The sequence below is a fragment of the Euwallacea similis genome, chromosome 35 (genome assembly GCF_039881205.1).
Source record: "Euwallacea similis isolate ESF13 chromosome 35, ESF131.1, whole genome shotgun sequence".
Taxonomy (NCBI): Eukaryota; Metazoa; Arthropoda; class Insecta; order Coleoptera; family Curculionidae; genus Euwallacea; species Euwallacea similis.
Window position 1 is genome coordinate 1,786,870 of NC_089643.1, and position 16,303 is coordinate 1,803,172.

The 16,303-nt window shown below is 37.5% G+C and overlaps 1 protein-coding gene across 1 annotated transcript; it reads left to right on the forward strand.

The window, feature by feature from the left end:
- Nucleotides 1-8,180: 8,180 nt before the first annotated feature.
- On the forward strand, nt 8,181-9,476 carry LOC136418452 (uncharacterized). Its single transcript, XM_066404519.1, has one exon. The coding sequence runs from the start codon at nt 8,181-8,183 to the stop codon at nt 9,474-9,476; it is 1,296 nt and encodes a 431-aa protein (XP_066260616.1).
- The last annotated feature ends 6,827 nt before the right edge of the window (nt 9,477-16,303 follow it).

A 16,303-nucleotide genomic window follows, 5' to 3' on the forward strand; every position in this document is an offset into this window, starting at 1 on the left:
GAAAATACTCTTAAATGTATTGTGAGCTAAAATGAAGGTTTAGTATGATTTTCAGATACACTTCCACTCTATACAGGGTGTCTCTAAAAGGTCTTTACAACGCTCTGCCATAGGTAGCTGAGATCAAAATAAAACGATTTAACCATATTTGCCTTAGTCCAAAAGTTGATAATAACCGAGCCACAGGGTGGCACACAGCAACACAGCAACAGAGCAACAGAGGTTAATTTTATTCATCGCATTAATTTTTGTGTGTGTGTAAATGGTGGGCATTTTGAACAGTTACTTAAGTAATTTTTTAATGTTTTAAGCGTTTTTCTCGAAAATGATTGCAGTTAGCGACTTGATTAAGATATACCTTTTTTAAGTAAAAATACCGCGCAAATACGTTTTTTCATCTAAAACTGGTTTACCGTTAAAAACAAAAAAGTTTGAAAGACCTAAACAAGTACCTAATGCTTATACGTGGGGCCCTCTGCGATTTACCAAAATTTTGTTGGTAGATATGAATTCCTCATTCCGAAAAACCTCCTTGTAGAAAATTTCATGAGTTTTCCTCTTGCCATTTAATAATTATGGCTCAAAATTGAATTTTACATTTCAATTTTGTCACCCTGTATCTCGGTTATTATCAACTTTTGGACTAAGGCAAATGTGGTTAAATCGTTTTATTTTGATCTCAGCTACCTATGGTAGAGCGTTGTAAAGACCTTTTAGAGACACCCTGTATAAACGCATCTTCAACACTGTCTACGCTAATCACTTAATTTTCAGCCTCGTCAAAGCGGGAAAAAATGTTAAGAATGTGAGAACATTATCCACCATTTTAACAATCACGTCCCGCAAACTAGAAAGGAACAATTCCTGGAGGAACAACAAGACTCTTTAGTAGTGGACAATTTCGGAGACAAACAAAAGGTGTCTTTTCTGGAAATGTTGCTGAGATACTAGAAAACAGACAGTCTCACCGATAAGTAAACCGAAAAGAAATCAGCACTTTTATATTTGCAGTAAGTGAACTTTGATCCTCCACGGGGGCTTGAATGTAACTTGCAGTTGTTTAGCCGGAATTTGGTAGGAAACTTATTTTGCTTCAAGCTTAGGCATTTTCTCTTAAACTGGCCTAAAAATCAGTATACATTTGAATTTTTCTAGAGGTTATCGCGAATTAATCCGCCTAAATAGAAAAATTTTAAATTACTAAAACTATTATGTTATCCCAAAAAAATGTCTAGCAATAACGAACCAAGAGTATATTTTCTGTTTCTTTGAAAGGCAAAATATAACCTCGAATCACTGTTAAACCACTTAGCCTAGTCGATTCTTTCTCAACGTTTTCTTCAATAGATTAGAAGGCTTCGATACCGCAGTGACCATCATAACCTAGGCGCTCATGATCCCAGGAAAACGCTCGAATATCTAGGTAACTAGGAACTAACCTGAACTAACCTGTCAAGGTACGTCGTTTACCTCCGGTTGCAATAACGACTATTTTAGCGCCATGTTCAAGAAAAAATAGACAATATTTTCACCAATGATCCCGGTCGCAGAGTAACACCTAAAGATTTCAATCGGTTGATCTGCATGAAGATGGTCATCAATAAGGAACTGTTCCGTTGTACCGATGTTTTAACAGCAACTGGGGGAGGATATTGATATTTTTATAAGACTTCCAGGTAATTTAACGAATAAACCAATTAATGAATGAATTTTAGATGTTTACAAGATTCCCAGAGGAGTAATACTTTAAGGTTTGTATAACCTTCATTACTACCCAGAATACTACCCCGAACCAATCAAATTGGACCCGGATAGGTTCGTACCAGAAAATCTTGCAAAGAAACACGCATACGCCTTCATACATATTAGTGCAGGACCGAGGATCTATTTGGGTAAGATATCCTCTGATATGCAAGTCAAAATGTATATGCGGTTTTTAGGGCGAAAATTCGACATGCGCAACGTCAAGTCTCTGACCTTTAAGGCATTTACCTATAAGGAAGGTCAATATCAAGAGCGAGAAGTCAGAAACTGTCCAGTATTAATTGGAAGTTGTGATCAGACCGCAGAACCGGATTCACGTCGCTGTAAAATGTAAGAGGAGGTGATTGTGTACATTTGAATCTAGCTTGTTGTTAGTAGGTTATGTGATTTGTTTAATTTTATATTTAGTAATTTGATTAAATGTTGTATATAACGTATATTTTATCCTTCTGGGCGATAAAGGTGTGTATTTTGATGAAAACATCTTGTCTTTTGTTTTTGTGTTAGTTTAATGGCTTAAGATGCATTATATATGATTGCTGGGCTAGTGTACACCGCTGTCCTCCTTAATGGTTGAAGTCATAAGATTATTTGACACACTGACAAAGACCAGACAGATTATATTAACTTAGTTAACAGTCTGCGGCCTTAATTAATGTCAGTACATTTGAACCTATTTTGGAGGGAAAACGTGTACACTGATTTATGTCTCAAATCGTTTGTGCTTTTGAAACAACATTTTCACTCTTCAACAATTCACCTTATACAAGTAAAATGCTTGTGATTTAAAACAAGTATTGAATCATGAAATTGGAGGAAGATGGTGTATTTAGTTGAGCATTAGAAAATTTTTTGATTAACGGTTTTATTTAGTTTAGTAACTTCAGATTCATGAAATGTGGCAGACTATTAAAACTCTTATATACACCTCTATTGCCCTTAAAGGTTAGAGTCGTATAACCACTCTGCACAGTAAAATAACTTAATAAATACCAGACGCCTCAATTTACAGCGTGCAATCTTAATATATGTGGTTACATTTCGACTTCCTTTGCAGGGCAAACATGTTCATTCGTTCATCTCCCCAACGTCTTGTAGAGACAGAGAGAGAAAGAGAGAGAGAGAGAGAATTGCTTGTAGAGGTTAGTTCATGTTACGTATGAAGATTTTTTAAAATGAAAAAGCCGAGTGATATACGAATGTCTAGAGTTTCGCAGTCTGAGACCGTAATAGCCGTGATTACATTTCCACCTCCTTGGAGGACAAACATGTACACTCATTTATCTCCCGAAGGGCTTGAGATATCAAAGCGAAATTTTCGCTACTCGACAGGGCAACCTGAAAGGCATCTTATACGTGCAGAAAACCCGGGCTTTAGTGCGGGTGCGGCCGTCCGGGCATGGAAATAATAAACACGGGGACACGTCCCGCTTTATTGAGAAAGAAAAATGAATTTCACCCTGTTTGACCATCAGAGCGTGCTTAAAATGTTAACGGGTGTCGCGCTGTCGCTTTTGCCGAGACGTGTCAAAATAATATCTCCCTCCTCGTCACGGGGGACCTTTTCGTGTCGGATCCATAAGGCCGTCAACGTGGACGAATTGATTTTCGAGCGGTGACATTAGCGGCCGAAATCCAAATCGAAAAAGAGCGGAAATTTGCATAAGGCCCGCTTATTAGGACTTCGGAATCGGCAAGACGAATACTAAGAAAAGCAATTCGGCGAAAAAACGGCAATAAATCTACGCGTAAATGATGAGAGGCTTGAGCAAAGTAGTTATTTTAAGACTTCCCGAGGCGAACAATGGACGCCGGGGGAAATTCACTAAAGGGTTGTTTAACTTTTGTGCCCGTCGTGGGAGCTTTTTCAGCTGGAACGGGATTGTTTCGATAAAAAATTATGGCCGAGACCGGTGCTGGGCCATTTTTCATCCCCCCGGCGTTGATTTATCGCCTAAATATTGTCGGGTTTATTTACTTACTTCGCATTTATTGTTCCAAGCTTTATGGGCTATAATCTGAACGAAACGCGTCCAGTTCCACCGGCTACGTTTTGGGGTACATAGATGTCCTCCTAAAGAGGCCGGCCGTATATATTGCGATTCATTAGTGTTGTAGGTTGCAACAATCGCGGCGATTAGTATGGAGAGTCGTTTCGCTTGGAAGGACGGATACGAGAACACGCGGGAGTATTAATAAAGATAAGGCCGGAAATTTATGGGCCGATCGGCGAAACAATAGTTTCCCGACCGGGGGTGGTTTATAACTGATTGTTTCTTGTGAAATGGATTTTATCCCCGCTGATTAATTGTTCATCCGGGGCCCGAGCGAGAGGAAAATCGAACTTGAAAAGCCGCTATCAATCAGCTGGGCCTTTTTCCGCCACACCCCCTCTCCCCCTCCCCCGATAAGGCCAGCACCTAGATCGGGGGAGCGGCCATTCAAATGGCCGAAAACTAATATAATTAATTAGAGCGATGACAAAACGGGGTGCACGTCGCCCGCACACCATCGCACTATTCTCGCACTGATAATGGATGAACCGAATTACCGGACGAAAGGAAACAAAAAGGTCCCATTGACCCGAATGTCGGCCACTTTTCACGCCGACAGACAACCCCCCCAATACGAGTCGTCATTTGTTTCGGGGGGCCTGCAAACAAAAAGCGAGGGCAACCGCAATGTCCGAGCGCTGATTTTGCCGATTCATCAATCAGACAAGGAAACTTACTTGCAAAGGGAAGTGATGTCCGAATAAAACTTGCATTTTTCTCGCAATTGAATTTTCTTGCTGACGCAACCGGATATTGTCAAAGGAGGGGTGCGGAAAGGGCTCAGCACCGGGACACTGTGATTTCGAGTGACGAGTTAAGTCTCTTTGGAAATATTTAGGAAAATTTCGAAATTTTTTAGATGCTACGAATGTGAATGTTATGGCATGTACAGGGTGTAACATTTAACCTAGAATATCGAAATATCTTAAATACTAGGCATCTTATAAAGAGATATTTAGTATCAAACTTTAATCACACTGAGAGGGAAATGTATTGGTGCTAAAGTAGATTCCCCTCCACTCCCCCGTGTGGACAGGGTGGAGGTTAACTTTTTAATTTCAAATGGCCACCCCTATTATTTTGCAATTTCGGATAATATGGCTAAAAATAAGAAAAATTTGTTTTAAATATTTTTTTCGATTCATGCTAGAAAACACTGTATTTCACGAAATTCAATTTTTCTTTCATTTATGATTTACCGAAAGGTTCGATGATATCTGGTTTATAATTAATGAAAACGTGAATTTTTCTATAGCTTTTATTCAAAGTAAATGTTCAAAAAAGTATCTCCGAACTACAATGCACTTATTTATTCATGTTTTAAAGGACTCTTCACATCTACGACGTGTGTCTTCTGAAATATTGACACAAGCGTTTATAATTCGCAGAATCATATCCTCACATGTCGTTGGTATTTCTTTATAAACCTGATCTTTGAGATATTCCCACAAAAAGAAATCCGGTGAAGTAAGATCTGGAGCAAGTCAATTTACCAGACCAGATCCGCCGATCCATCAACCGTTAAAATTACAATTAAGAACTTCCCGTGCCACCGCAGAACAGTGAGCCGGACAACCGTCATATTGAAACCACATGTTTTGACGCACTTCTAAGTTTACATTCTGTAGTAATATGGATAGTTCATTGTCCAAAATATTCCGATACATTTCACCATTCAAATAGCCTTCAATTATGTGGGGACCGATAAGTTTACTGTCAATGATTTCAAGTCAATGTGAATTTTCAACACTCTAGTAATACATTATACATATTAACTGTAGCATGATTTGTAAACGATGAATCAAATCGATCAAATAATGGACAAAAAAATTGGAATTTCGTTCTATCTATCCAGATGTCTACTCAGAAAAGTCTAAACGATTTTGAAAATTTTTCTCATGGAGCTCTTGGAGCAAAGAAATATGATAAGGATAAAACTTGTGAATCCTCAACATTTTCCACACACTCATATGAGAAATTCCTGATATTTCTCTTTTACGCAACTTACGGACTAAAAACCACAGTACCTAGGACTGCAATTTGATTGTTTTCTCCACATTTAATAGGCGACTTCTTTTCTTCTGATTTGCAATTCCTTTATTAATAAATTTTTTAATTACACAATGGAAAGAAATCCGAGGTCGTGGTTTTTCAGGAAAATGCTGAGCGTAGCGATTAACAACATTAGCTAAATGTCTTCGAGCTTTTCCATACACCAAAGCCATTTCAATTTTTTTTTCTACAGTCAAATATTCTATCTTGAAGCAGTATTAACAACAGAATGTATCAAAATAGATGGTTTATTTGTTTACGTTATTGTTTATTATCACATTTTATTAACATAGAACTTTTTTCTCTCATAGAAATTTTTTAAAAGTGAAGGTTGCCATTTAAATTGTGAATTGAATTTCGTTAATTACAGTATTTTCTAGCATGAATTGAAAAAAAAAGGTTTGGGATAAATTTTTCTTATTTTTAGCCGTATTGTCCGAATTTAGAAAAAAATTAGGATTATCACTTAAAATTGAAAGTTAACCCCCACCCCGCCACTTCGAGGGGAGGAAAGGAATCAACTTTAGCGCCAATACATTTCTTCTTAAAAATGATTGAAGTCTGATACTAAACATGTCTTTATAAGATGCTGAATATTCGAGATATTTCGATATTCCAGATAAAATGTTACACACTGTAAACAGTGTCACAGATAAAGTGTGTATCGTAGAAGAATTTTTTTATTTATGAAGCAAGTCATGCCACTAATGTACTATCGGCCACAAAAGTGGTCGACCAGTTTCAAATCAAAATCGCTTGCGGTACTGTGGGTCGGATACCTTTTTTTGTTACACTTGACCTATATTACTTTTTGTTGGATCCTCCTTTTTGTGTATATACATTAATATTTTGCACACAAACATGTATTGCTGGCCCAATTCATTGAGACAATTTTATTTTTTGGTATTTTCTCAATTCATCGTTCAGCTGCAATGCCACCAAGTCTGAGCGATAATATTAAAAATAATATAGTACTTTTGTATGAACAAGAGCGTAATATTTCCGAAATTAGTCAAGAGTTGAATATTAGGGTACGTAATCACATTGTCTTTTTTCAATTAAGGCAACTTTGTCACTGGCTTAAATTTGGGGACGTTTTTTTGTTTATAATGTTACTTCTGGCAAGAAATTCATTTTGAGTTGAGCGAAAAGTCTGTGAGATGTCGGCTGTGTTATACAGGGTGACTCTAAAGAGGGTCTTCATAATCGGCGATCAGCAACGAAACTTGCTCTGACAGAGCAACATAAACAGGCCCGCTTAGCATTTGCCCAAAAGTATTTAAATTTCGATTGGGCAAATGCTATTTTTGCTGACGAAAAAACTTTTTGGTCAAGCGAAAACGGCAGGCTACATTTATGGCGATCTCATAATACTCGGTACGATGAACGCTATATTGTATGGAACAGAAGGTCCGGCCGAATACGGGTTAACTTCTTATGGGTGGATGTCTGCTGATGGTCCCGGCGAACTGGCAAGTTTTGAAACAAGGGCGAATTCTATTGAGTACGTTCGGATGCTCGACGAAGTTATGCTTCCTTCTGATCGTACTTTGTATCCTGTGGCAGTAATGTCTGTCATCAATTATGTTGATGACAACTCTAGGATACATCGCGCAAACATCGTGAAGGACTGGTATCACGAGCATCCAGACATAAATAATCTTCCCTGGCCTGCATATTCACCAGACCTAAACCCCATAGAAAATTTATGGGGCCTAATGGTTCAAAGGTGGCACAATAATAATGAACGTACTACCGAAGATTTGGTGGCACATTGCAACCAAATCTGGAATGCGGTTAGAGGTTCACCCTTGTGTCAAAACCCTGTGGGTTTAATGGGCCGGAGGCTACAAGACGTCATCGACGCCAATGGGGGAGTAACCCGCTATTAGAATTGTTTATTTTTTATTTTGTCATTTATTTATATAAATTTTAAGTTTATTTTCTCTGAATCGTACTGTATTTCCGAAAAAAATGTGTCTTGAAATTTTTTCTTTTAACGTACGCATTACAAAAAACGCCGTTTATGTCATCTTTTGTCTAAAGAACTTTTGCGACATAGAAATCACTTGATTATTAAGTGAGAGGTAGGAAACAGTCGAACTAGTTAATTCCTAATTCCCAGCAAAATATTATTGTTAAGATTGCTTCGGGCGCTTCGGTGCGGGCAGTACGTGCATATCTAGCCGTAGCGGTATAAACAATCGTTTTTTATCCAATTTATCGCTTTTTGCCGGAATATATTCAAATATCTGTTTCTACAACACATACGGTCAGCTCGTACCATACGGGGGGTGCCCCAAAAGTGGTATGTTCCTGGGGAGCTCGCAGGAGTCCGAGTCGGACCGGGCGTCCCAGGAGGATGAGTTCAAGAAACCCAAATCCAAGAAGAGAGGCAGGAAACCCAAGGCCACCCCATCCACACCCACAACCCCTACTCCAAACTCCAAGAGACCCACATTCGATACCAGCGCAACAGCTTCCTCAGCCAGACAGGACGAAGGAATAACATCACCAACAACGAACACACCTCCAAGACAACCAACATTCTCCTATACGTTTATGGTTCTGGCAGCTCCCTCAATGACCAGGGTCCAACTAGCACTAGAATGGGAAAAGGTAAATAACAAAAACAAGGACATCATCATTAAGCAAGACACAAGCTTCCTGGTCAAAACCAACGACGAGAGGAAAGCACATGAAGGACTCCAAACTCTAGTGCTACAGAAAGCTATAACCTCCTTTAAACTATTGAACACGCCCACCGCAACATCAAAACTAACAAGCACCATCCGTCACATTACACCTTCCTACTCAGTGGTTGCCACGGGGGTAGAGCTCGACATTACGGACGAGATGTTCTTGCGAAACCTCGAAAGGTTACAACTGAAAATACGGTTCTGCAAACGTATCATCTCCAGGCAGAGAGGAGCACCGACACTTATGATGCGGTTAATCACGGGCGACCTTAAGACGTACGAGCAACTGATTACGGATAGGATGGTTCACTTCCTCGGCCGTATCTACAGGATCGTGGAAAGCAAGCCCCCTGCGCCAATCCCCTCACCATGCGGCAAGTGCAGTTCGTTTGAGCACCGCACTGAGGACTGCAAGAGGCCCATAAGCTGCAGCAAGTGCCAGGGTAATCATCCAACAACGGCATGCACATCACCGCTTCCCATCAGGTGTGCCACGTGCAACGCTGCGGACCACGCGGCTTGGAGCATGAAGTGCCCGCGAAGACCGACAGCTCCTATTGAGGGTATCCCAAACGTTAGGATCAAGTATCTCAACAGGAAGTCCGCCGAGGTCTCAAAGACTATAACGAATGAAAGCAGAGTTCACTCTCCTATTACCACACACGACTATATCATCAACAAATACAAACATCAACTGAACAAAACAAACAACAATAATCGAGAGGAACTTCTGAAAAAACTTAACAAACAATGCATAGAGGACTTCAACATTGAGACCTCGGTGGTATTCTTCGGGTCCCACATGTACATACTCATGTTTGACCTTCTCCTGCCCAACCGAATTTCCCCAACAGAACCCCGCGATCAACTTAAACAAACAATCACAAATACGGACCATTCAATCTAAAGCTAATATACGCCAACATTAATGGACTGTACCACAAAAAACACACTATATACAACTACATTGAACGGAACAAGACGGACTGTTGCATGTTCGTCGAAACCAAGACTAAACTTGGACAAACGCCAACTTACGGAGACTGGCAGTACATTTGCAGACATGGTAACGCGAATTACAATGCTAGGGGCGGAGCAGCTGTACTACTCAAGCCCAACATAAAATTGGGGAAGGCAAACCCTCCTGCTTTGAACAATCTCTTAAATGATTGCCTTCACTTTACAATTCCCTACCTGAACGACCTTATCCATATATTCCTAGTATACATACATCCTCATTCCAGCATTGAACAAAACGTACTGACCAAAGCGTGCCTGTACAAGTACGCAATTATTATCGGTGATTTTAACCCTAACCGTAGCAAGACTGCACAGCTAAACAAATTTCTGGAAAATTCAGACTTTATTAAACAACAGACGCCACCTACATTTTTGATGCCTGGAAACCCAGACTCAACGCCGGACTTATTACTGCACACAGCCAACCTCACTAATATCATAAATGACGTCGACTTAACAAACGAATTGGGATCGGACCATTTGGCCATTACGTTTAACATAGACCTTGGACAGGCCCAACCTACGGCTATGTCGAAAGACACCCGGAAACTGGATCTACACAGAACCGACATAGAAAAGGTAAAACAACACATACATGGCTACATTCAAGCGCAGACAGGGACGTGTACTATAGGAAACTTTCAACAACAATTAACATCAGCTATAGAGAAATTTTCACCTTACGTAAAAAATACTTTCTTCCAACACACGCTACCCAAATTCATACTGAGACTGATCAAAAGGAAAAGAGAACTGTACAGACTATATACACAAACACAAGATCCTGATGTTAAAAGAAAGCTAAATGAACTCAACAGGAACGTCAAGACACTGATATACCAGTACAAACAAGACAAGTGGCTGGAAGCTTGCCAAGAAATCGAACGGGACAATGGGAAAACATACTGGCGGAAAGTCAAAAAACTTGCACGATACAAGAAAAACAATACGATCGGAACAATACATGAGGATGGAGCTGAACTGCACACTGACAAAGACGTTGCGGACGCATTTGCCAGACACTTCCAAAGAGCGTTTTCCACATCGACAAATCCCAATTTTGAAGAACAAAATTGGACCTCCATAAATGACTGGTATGACAGATACTTTTCAAACAACAAAAACCACCCATACCAACTAATTACAGACGTTGAATACGAGGAAGCACTGACACGCAGCAAAAACACAGCTCCTGGAAAGGACAACATTAAAAGCAACATACTGAAAAACCTAACTAAACAGACGCACAAGCTCATACTGGAACTGCTCAATGACTGCATTAGAACGAACACGATACCGGAAAATTGGAAAGCGGGAATAATAATACCTATTCCAAAAACAGTACTGGAAAACACACAAGCACAAGACTACAGACCTATAACACTGCTCCCAACGTTAAGCAAAATATTCGAAAGCATCATAAAAACGAGATTGCAAAATTTGATTGGACAACATATACCAACATATCAATTCGGCTTTAAAACCATGCACTCGACGATACACCCACTTTTTGTACTGACCAACAACGTACAAACTACACATCTGGACAACAACAAAACTGCCTGTCTCTTTATGGACATAAATAAAGCCTTTGACAGTGTCTGGCACAAAGGACTATTATACAAACTACACAAACTTAACACACCTAATTACTTAATACACACTATAAGGAATCTAATAGAAAACCGACAACTGCAGGTACGCATTAACAACATCCTCTCCTTCACCTTCTTCCCAGAACAAGGACTCCCACAGGGATCTCCGCTCGCGCCGTTTCTCTACAACATCTACTGCCACGACATCTACAACCACAACATACAGGACAAAAATCATTTTAACAAAACAGCATACATACTACAATACGCCGACGATACTGCACTAATTGCACATGACAGAACTACAACTAAGGCTGTTGCAAGACTGCAGACACTAACAAACAATACAATGACGTGGTTTTACAAATGGAGACTAACACCAAACGTCGCGAAAAACCAACTACTACTAACACATCATCGAATTAAAGATAACTCCCCGACAATAATAACAGACGGACAAAGAACAACACCAAAACAAGAAGTAAAATACCTCGGTATAATACTTGACCAAAAACTGAAATTTACAAAACACGTACAAAACGTAAGATCGGAGGTTATTAAAAGATCAAAGCACTTCAGAGGACTTACGTACAAGGACAAAGGAGTCAGTACTAAAACCGCAACCAATATATACAAAGCGATCTGCAGACCGTTACTAGACTACGGACACATATTGAGAGCGAATGCTTCAGTCAAGACAAAAAAACACATACAGGTAACAGAACAAATTGCACTAAGACTAATAACAAAAATTAGACACCCTCAAAACCCCTTGCACAACCCTTCCAACGAACTCCTGTATGAACGCACACAACTGACTAAAATAACGGAAAGACTAACGCATCTAGAAGCGAAATGGAGGGACAACCATCACAATTGGACTTTACTGAACCTCTTTTGCCTAACAAGACAGACGAGACAACACCGATTCCTGTTCCCCTCTAAAACCCTGCTGGACTACTTCATGGAGTGAGTTTTTCATTTTTCCGGCTGTCTAATTGTTTGTTTTCTTCCCTTCTATTAGTTTTAATACCTTTAAGTTGTATTTCACGGGCAGAAAGACCACATTGGTCGATAGCCCATTTCTTAATTGAGAAATAAAGATTATATATACATATATATATATATATATATTATTGTTAATAAAAGTCTTGAAGTTTAGTAAGTTGTTCTACAGTGTTTTGTAAATTGTTGGTCTTGTTTATAATTGAATTTAACATGTATTTTTTTAGTTTTCATCTTAAACAATTATATAGCCATATCAACTTGTGCAATTTACAAAATTCAATGTTAATATAGTGATGTTTTTATATAATTACTAACCGAATTGATTTATTTGAAATTAGCAGCCTGAAAATATCCTTGCAAACTTGATATTAGATGTAAAATTCTAAATTTATTCGCTCGACACAACGTTTTTGTTGTGGATCATTTTTTGTGAACTGATAAGGCGCCTTCGCTCGGAATACGCGTCAAGCGATTTTGAACCTTAGCGTGGTCGACCACTTTTGTGGCCGATAGTACATTTTTAGGGTCCCATGTGTTCACTTGAAATTTCCAAAATTGAAAGTATTTGGAACATCTAGAAAGCAGTTATACATATATCAGACATATTTAATTTAAAAAAGTAAATGCAGGACAAAATCTAACGTCAAAATTACAATTTTTAATCTCTCATAAACTTGATGCAGACTAATCTACGACACTGACTTTTTTCACAATTTGACAACTATAAGTTTTTTTTACAATCTCTGAAATTTAAAATATTTGGATAGGGACGTATGAGATATAAATTAAAAGCGGATTCAATTTAAAAAATCAAAGTTTTGATTTAAAACTTTGAAAATCTAATAAATATTATAGTATCACACATAAAGTATGCTATTTGGAGTATTTTACAAGCTTTGTTGACCTATTTGACAACTTACAGTAAAACTAGAACTGCAAATCTTATTGGCGCCAAGTTTCATAGCAGTAATCCTAATAGAACAACACTTTAATATATGGTATAACAATTTAACACATAAAACGTTGTGTTCCGCGTTAAAAAAACGCACAGTATATAAAAGGCCATGAAAAATTCGATAAAATTAACATTAAGGTGGCCAATTTGACCATCATGCAGTGTTACTTTGAGTTAATTGTTAGCTGACTTTAACCAAAACTTATAATTATATATATATAATATTATTATATATATAATATTATATAAATATAATATTAAAATTAACGTAAAAATAAGATTGAACTAAAAATTTATATTTGGTAATGCCCAAGGCAGCATTGCACTAGTCGGTTTCGGGTCCGTCATTAACTTTGTATTGTAAAGTATGAAGCTTTAACTTATATTGAATTTGAGCTCTCTCCTGCTGCTCGGTCATTGTTCGGGTTCGGAGACCCAAACATAAACGACACAAAATATAATAAACACACTATATTGCCAAACCAAATCGAATTTTATAAATGCAATTTTTACCCGTGTTCAGCTGGGCACAATGTATGAACACTCATTACATTTTTATGAAACTGACCTTTAACTTTACACAAAGTTTTTCGGCTACTTATCAAAGCAGATGAAACCGAATGTATATGTGTAAGCTGAGAAATTTGATTTTGGTCTTTGTTACTTTTTAAGAATGTCGATAGAGATTTAGTAACAAAGGATAAGTGTAGAAGATCATTATTCCTTATATCGCATGGCAAGAAATTTTATATTGAAAATCAAGTTTATTTCGGTTAAGTTTTCCGAATTTATATTATACAAGGTGGCTAAACGAAAACGAAATACCAGCCATTTCAGGCCCTTAAAATATTTAAAAAACAAAACGCTCGGACATGTTAGTTTTGATTTCTAGGGGGAAATATTTTCTGAACATTATACAACCCCTACCTGTCATACCTTAACCAGGATTTTTTAATTGGCCAAATTTTTAAATGGAATAGTGGGTCAAGTTACACCTTGTTTGAAAGGTCTTTCGATTCTCTTTACAGCCATATGTAGTTTAAAATTTTTACTTCAGCGGTTTTCAAAGAATTGACTATTCTAAAATTTAAAAATTTATTTGAAAATAGTCGCAATTCTTTGACAAACTTTTTATTAAAACAATCATAACTTAAAACTAGTCCAACAAATGCTGAAAATGACCCCCGCTAACCTCCATGCAATAATACAGATTTTGTTCAAATCGATGACGCACGTTTCATAGCATTTCAAGAGTTATCTGTTAGCATTCAAACGTAATCCTTTCGCGTAATTCTTCTAATGAAGCTGGTTGTGTAGCATAGATTTTACTTTTAATGTGACCCCAAAGGAAAAAATCCAAAAGTGAAAGATCTGGTGATCGTGCGGGTCATTCAATAACATCTCTCCGTCCAATCCAACGATCAGGATAGGTTTCATTTAAATAATTGCAAACAGCTATTGTATAATTAGGGGGGCGCTACATCCTACTGAAATAACACCTAATTTTCAATGTATTGATTGTTGTTGTCATTTTCAATAATGGTTGTTATTACCGGATCGATAGCTTCTTCTAATAATCTAAGATACATTTCCTCATCAAGATTGCTAGGTATAAAAAATGGTCCAATAATATGATTGCCAAAAATTCTACAGCAAACGTTTAATTTTTGTTGATATTGCATATGTGATTCGTGATAAATTAGTAAATTGTAGTCCGCTCAGTAACGACAATTATGACGGTTTACAGTGCCATTTAAAAAAAACGAACATTCATTTGAGAAACAGATATTAAACACATAATTCGGATTATTTAATGCTCTTTGGCTAATTATTTCACAGAACTCCAAATGCCGATCATGATCGTCTTCATTTATTTCCTATACTAGCTTTATTTTATAAAGATGAAAATGATGACTTTTTAGAATCCCTTGTATACTTCCCCGAATGACACCAGATACAGCAGCTAATTTTAGAGTGCTTAATGTAGGATCCATATTAACATGTCCCAAAACCGCAATCTTTGCAACTTCGTTCATTACCGGCCTTGCAACATTTCTTTTTTTATTAGCCACCGATCCTGTTTCCCTGAATTTGGCAATCAGCTCTAAGACATACTTTTTTGCATGTTTCTATTTGCTTCACGTTCATTAAAAATTTGAATTGTCTGAAATGCATTTTGATTACGTGCAAAATATAGCTCAACGATTTCTACTCTCTCTTGTAGGGTATAAATTATTTTCACTATTATTTTGTTTAAACAAGATAAACTAAATATCAATAATTAGATTTCACACTGTCCAAGTTTAATTGTCATCTAACTGAATTTATTTTTGGTTGTTTATTTCAATTTGTTTACATTATTAGATTTTTTAATTGGCATTTTAAAATTCCTAGAATGCCAGCATCAATTTCAATAGAATGTTTGTCAAAGAATTGCAACTATCTTCCAATAAAATTTGTAAATGTTAGAATAGTCAATTGTTTGAGAACTGCTGAAGTAAAAATTTAAAACTACATATGACCATAAAGAGAATCGAAAGACCTTTCAAACAATGTGTAACTTGACACACTATTCCATTTAAAAATTTGGGGGAGGGTTCCACCCTGGCCAAGGTATGACAGGTAAGGGTCGCATTATGTTCAGACAATATTTCCTCCTGGAAATCAAAATTGACGTGTCTGAGCGTTTTGTTTTTTAAATACTTTAAAGACTTGAAATGACTGATGTTTCGTTTTCGTTTATCCACCCTGTATAGTAAGCATAGATAACATTTGGTTACCTGTGCTTAAAGAAGGACATATAAAAAGAAACTAAACACTAATAAAAATTACTTAGAGTAATCACTAACACAGAAAATAAAATTTAAAAAAAGAGAGGTTAAATTAGGTATAATGATCGAATACCAATCACTTACCTCCAATGCACTGCTCGGAGTTACGTGCACTCTGACGTTTTTCTTCTCAAAAGCGGAAACTTGTACTTAAATTCAATTTGAGCTCCATCCAGGTATGTTACTCGGTGATTGTGCGACCTCAGAGACCCGAACGTAAACGATACGATATTCCTGGTATTTTCAAATAAAATCGTATTTTAAAAGTGCGATTTTTACCTGTCTTTAACCGGACATAATTCAGTAAGACCATTCATTACGTTTC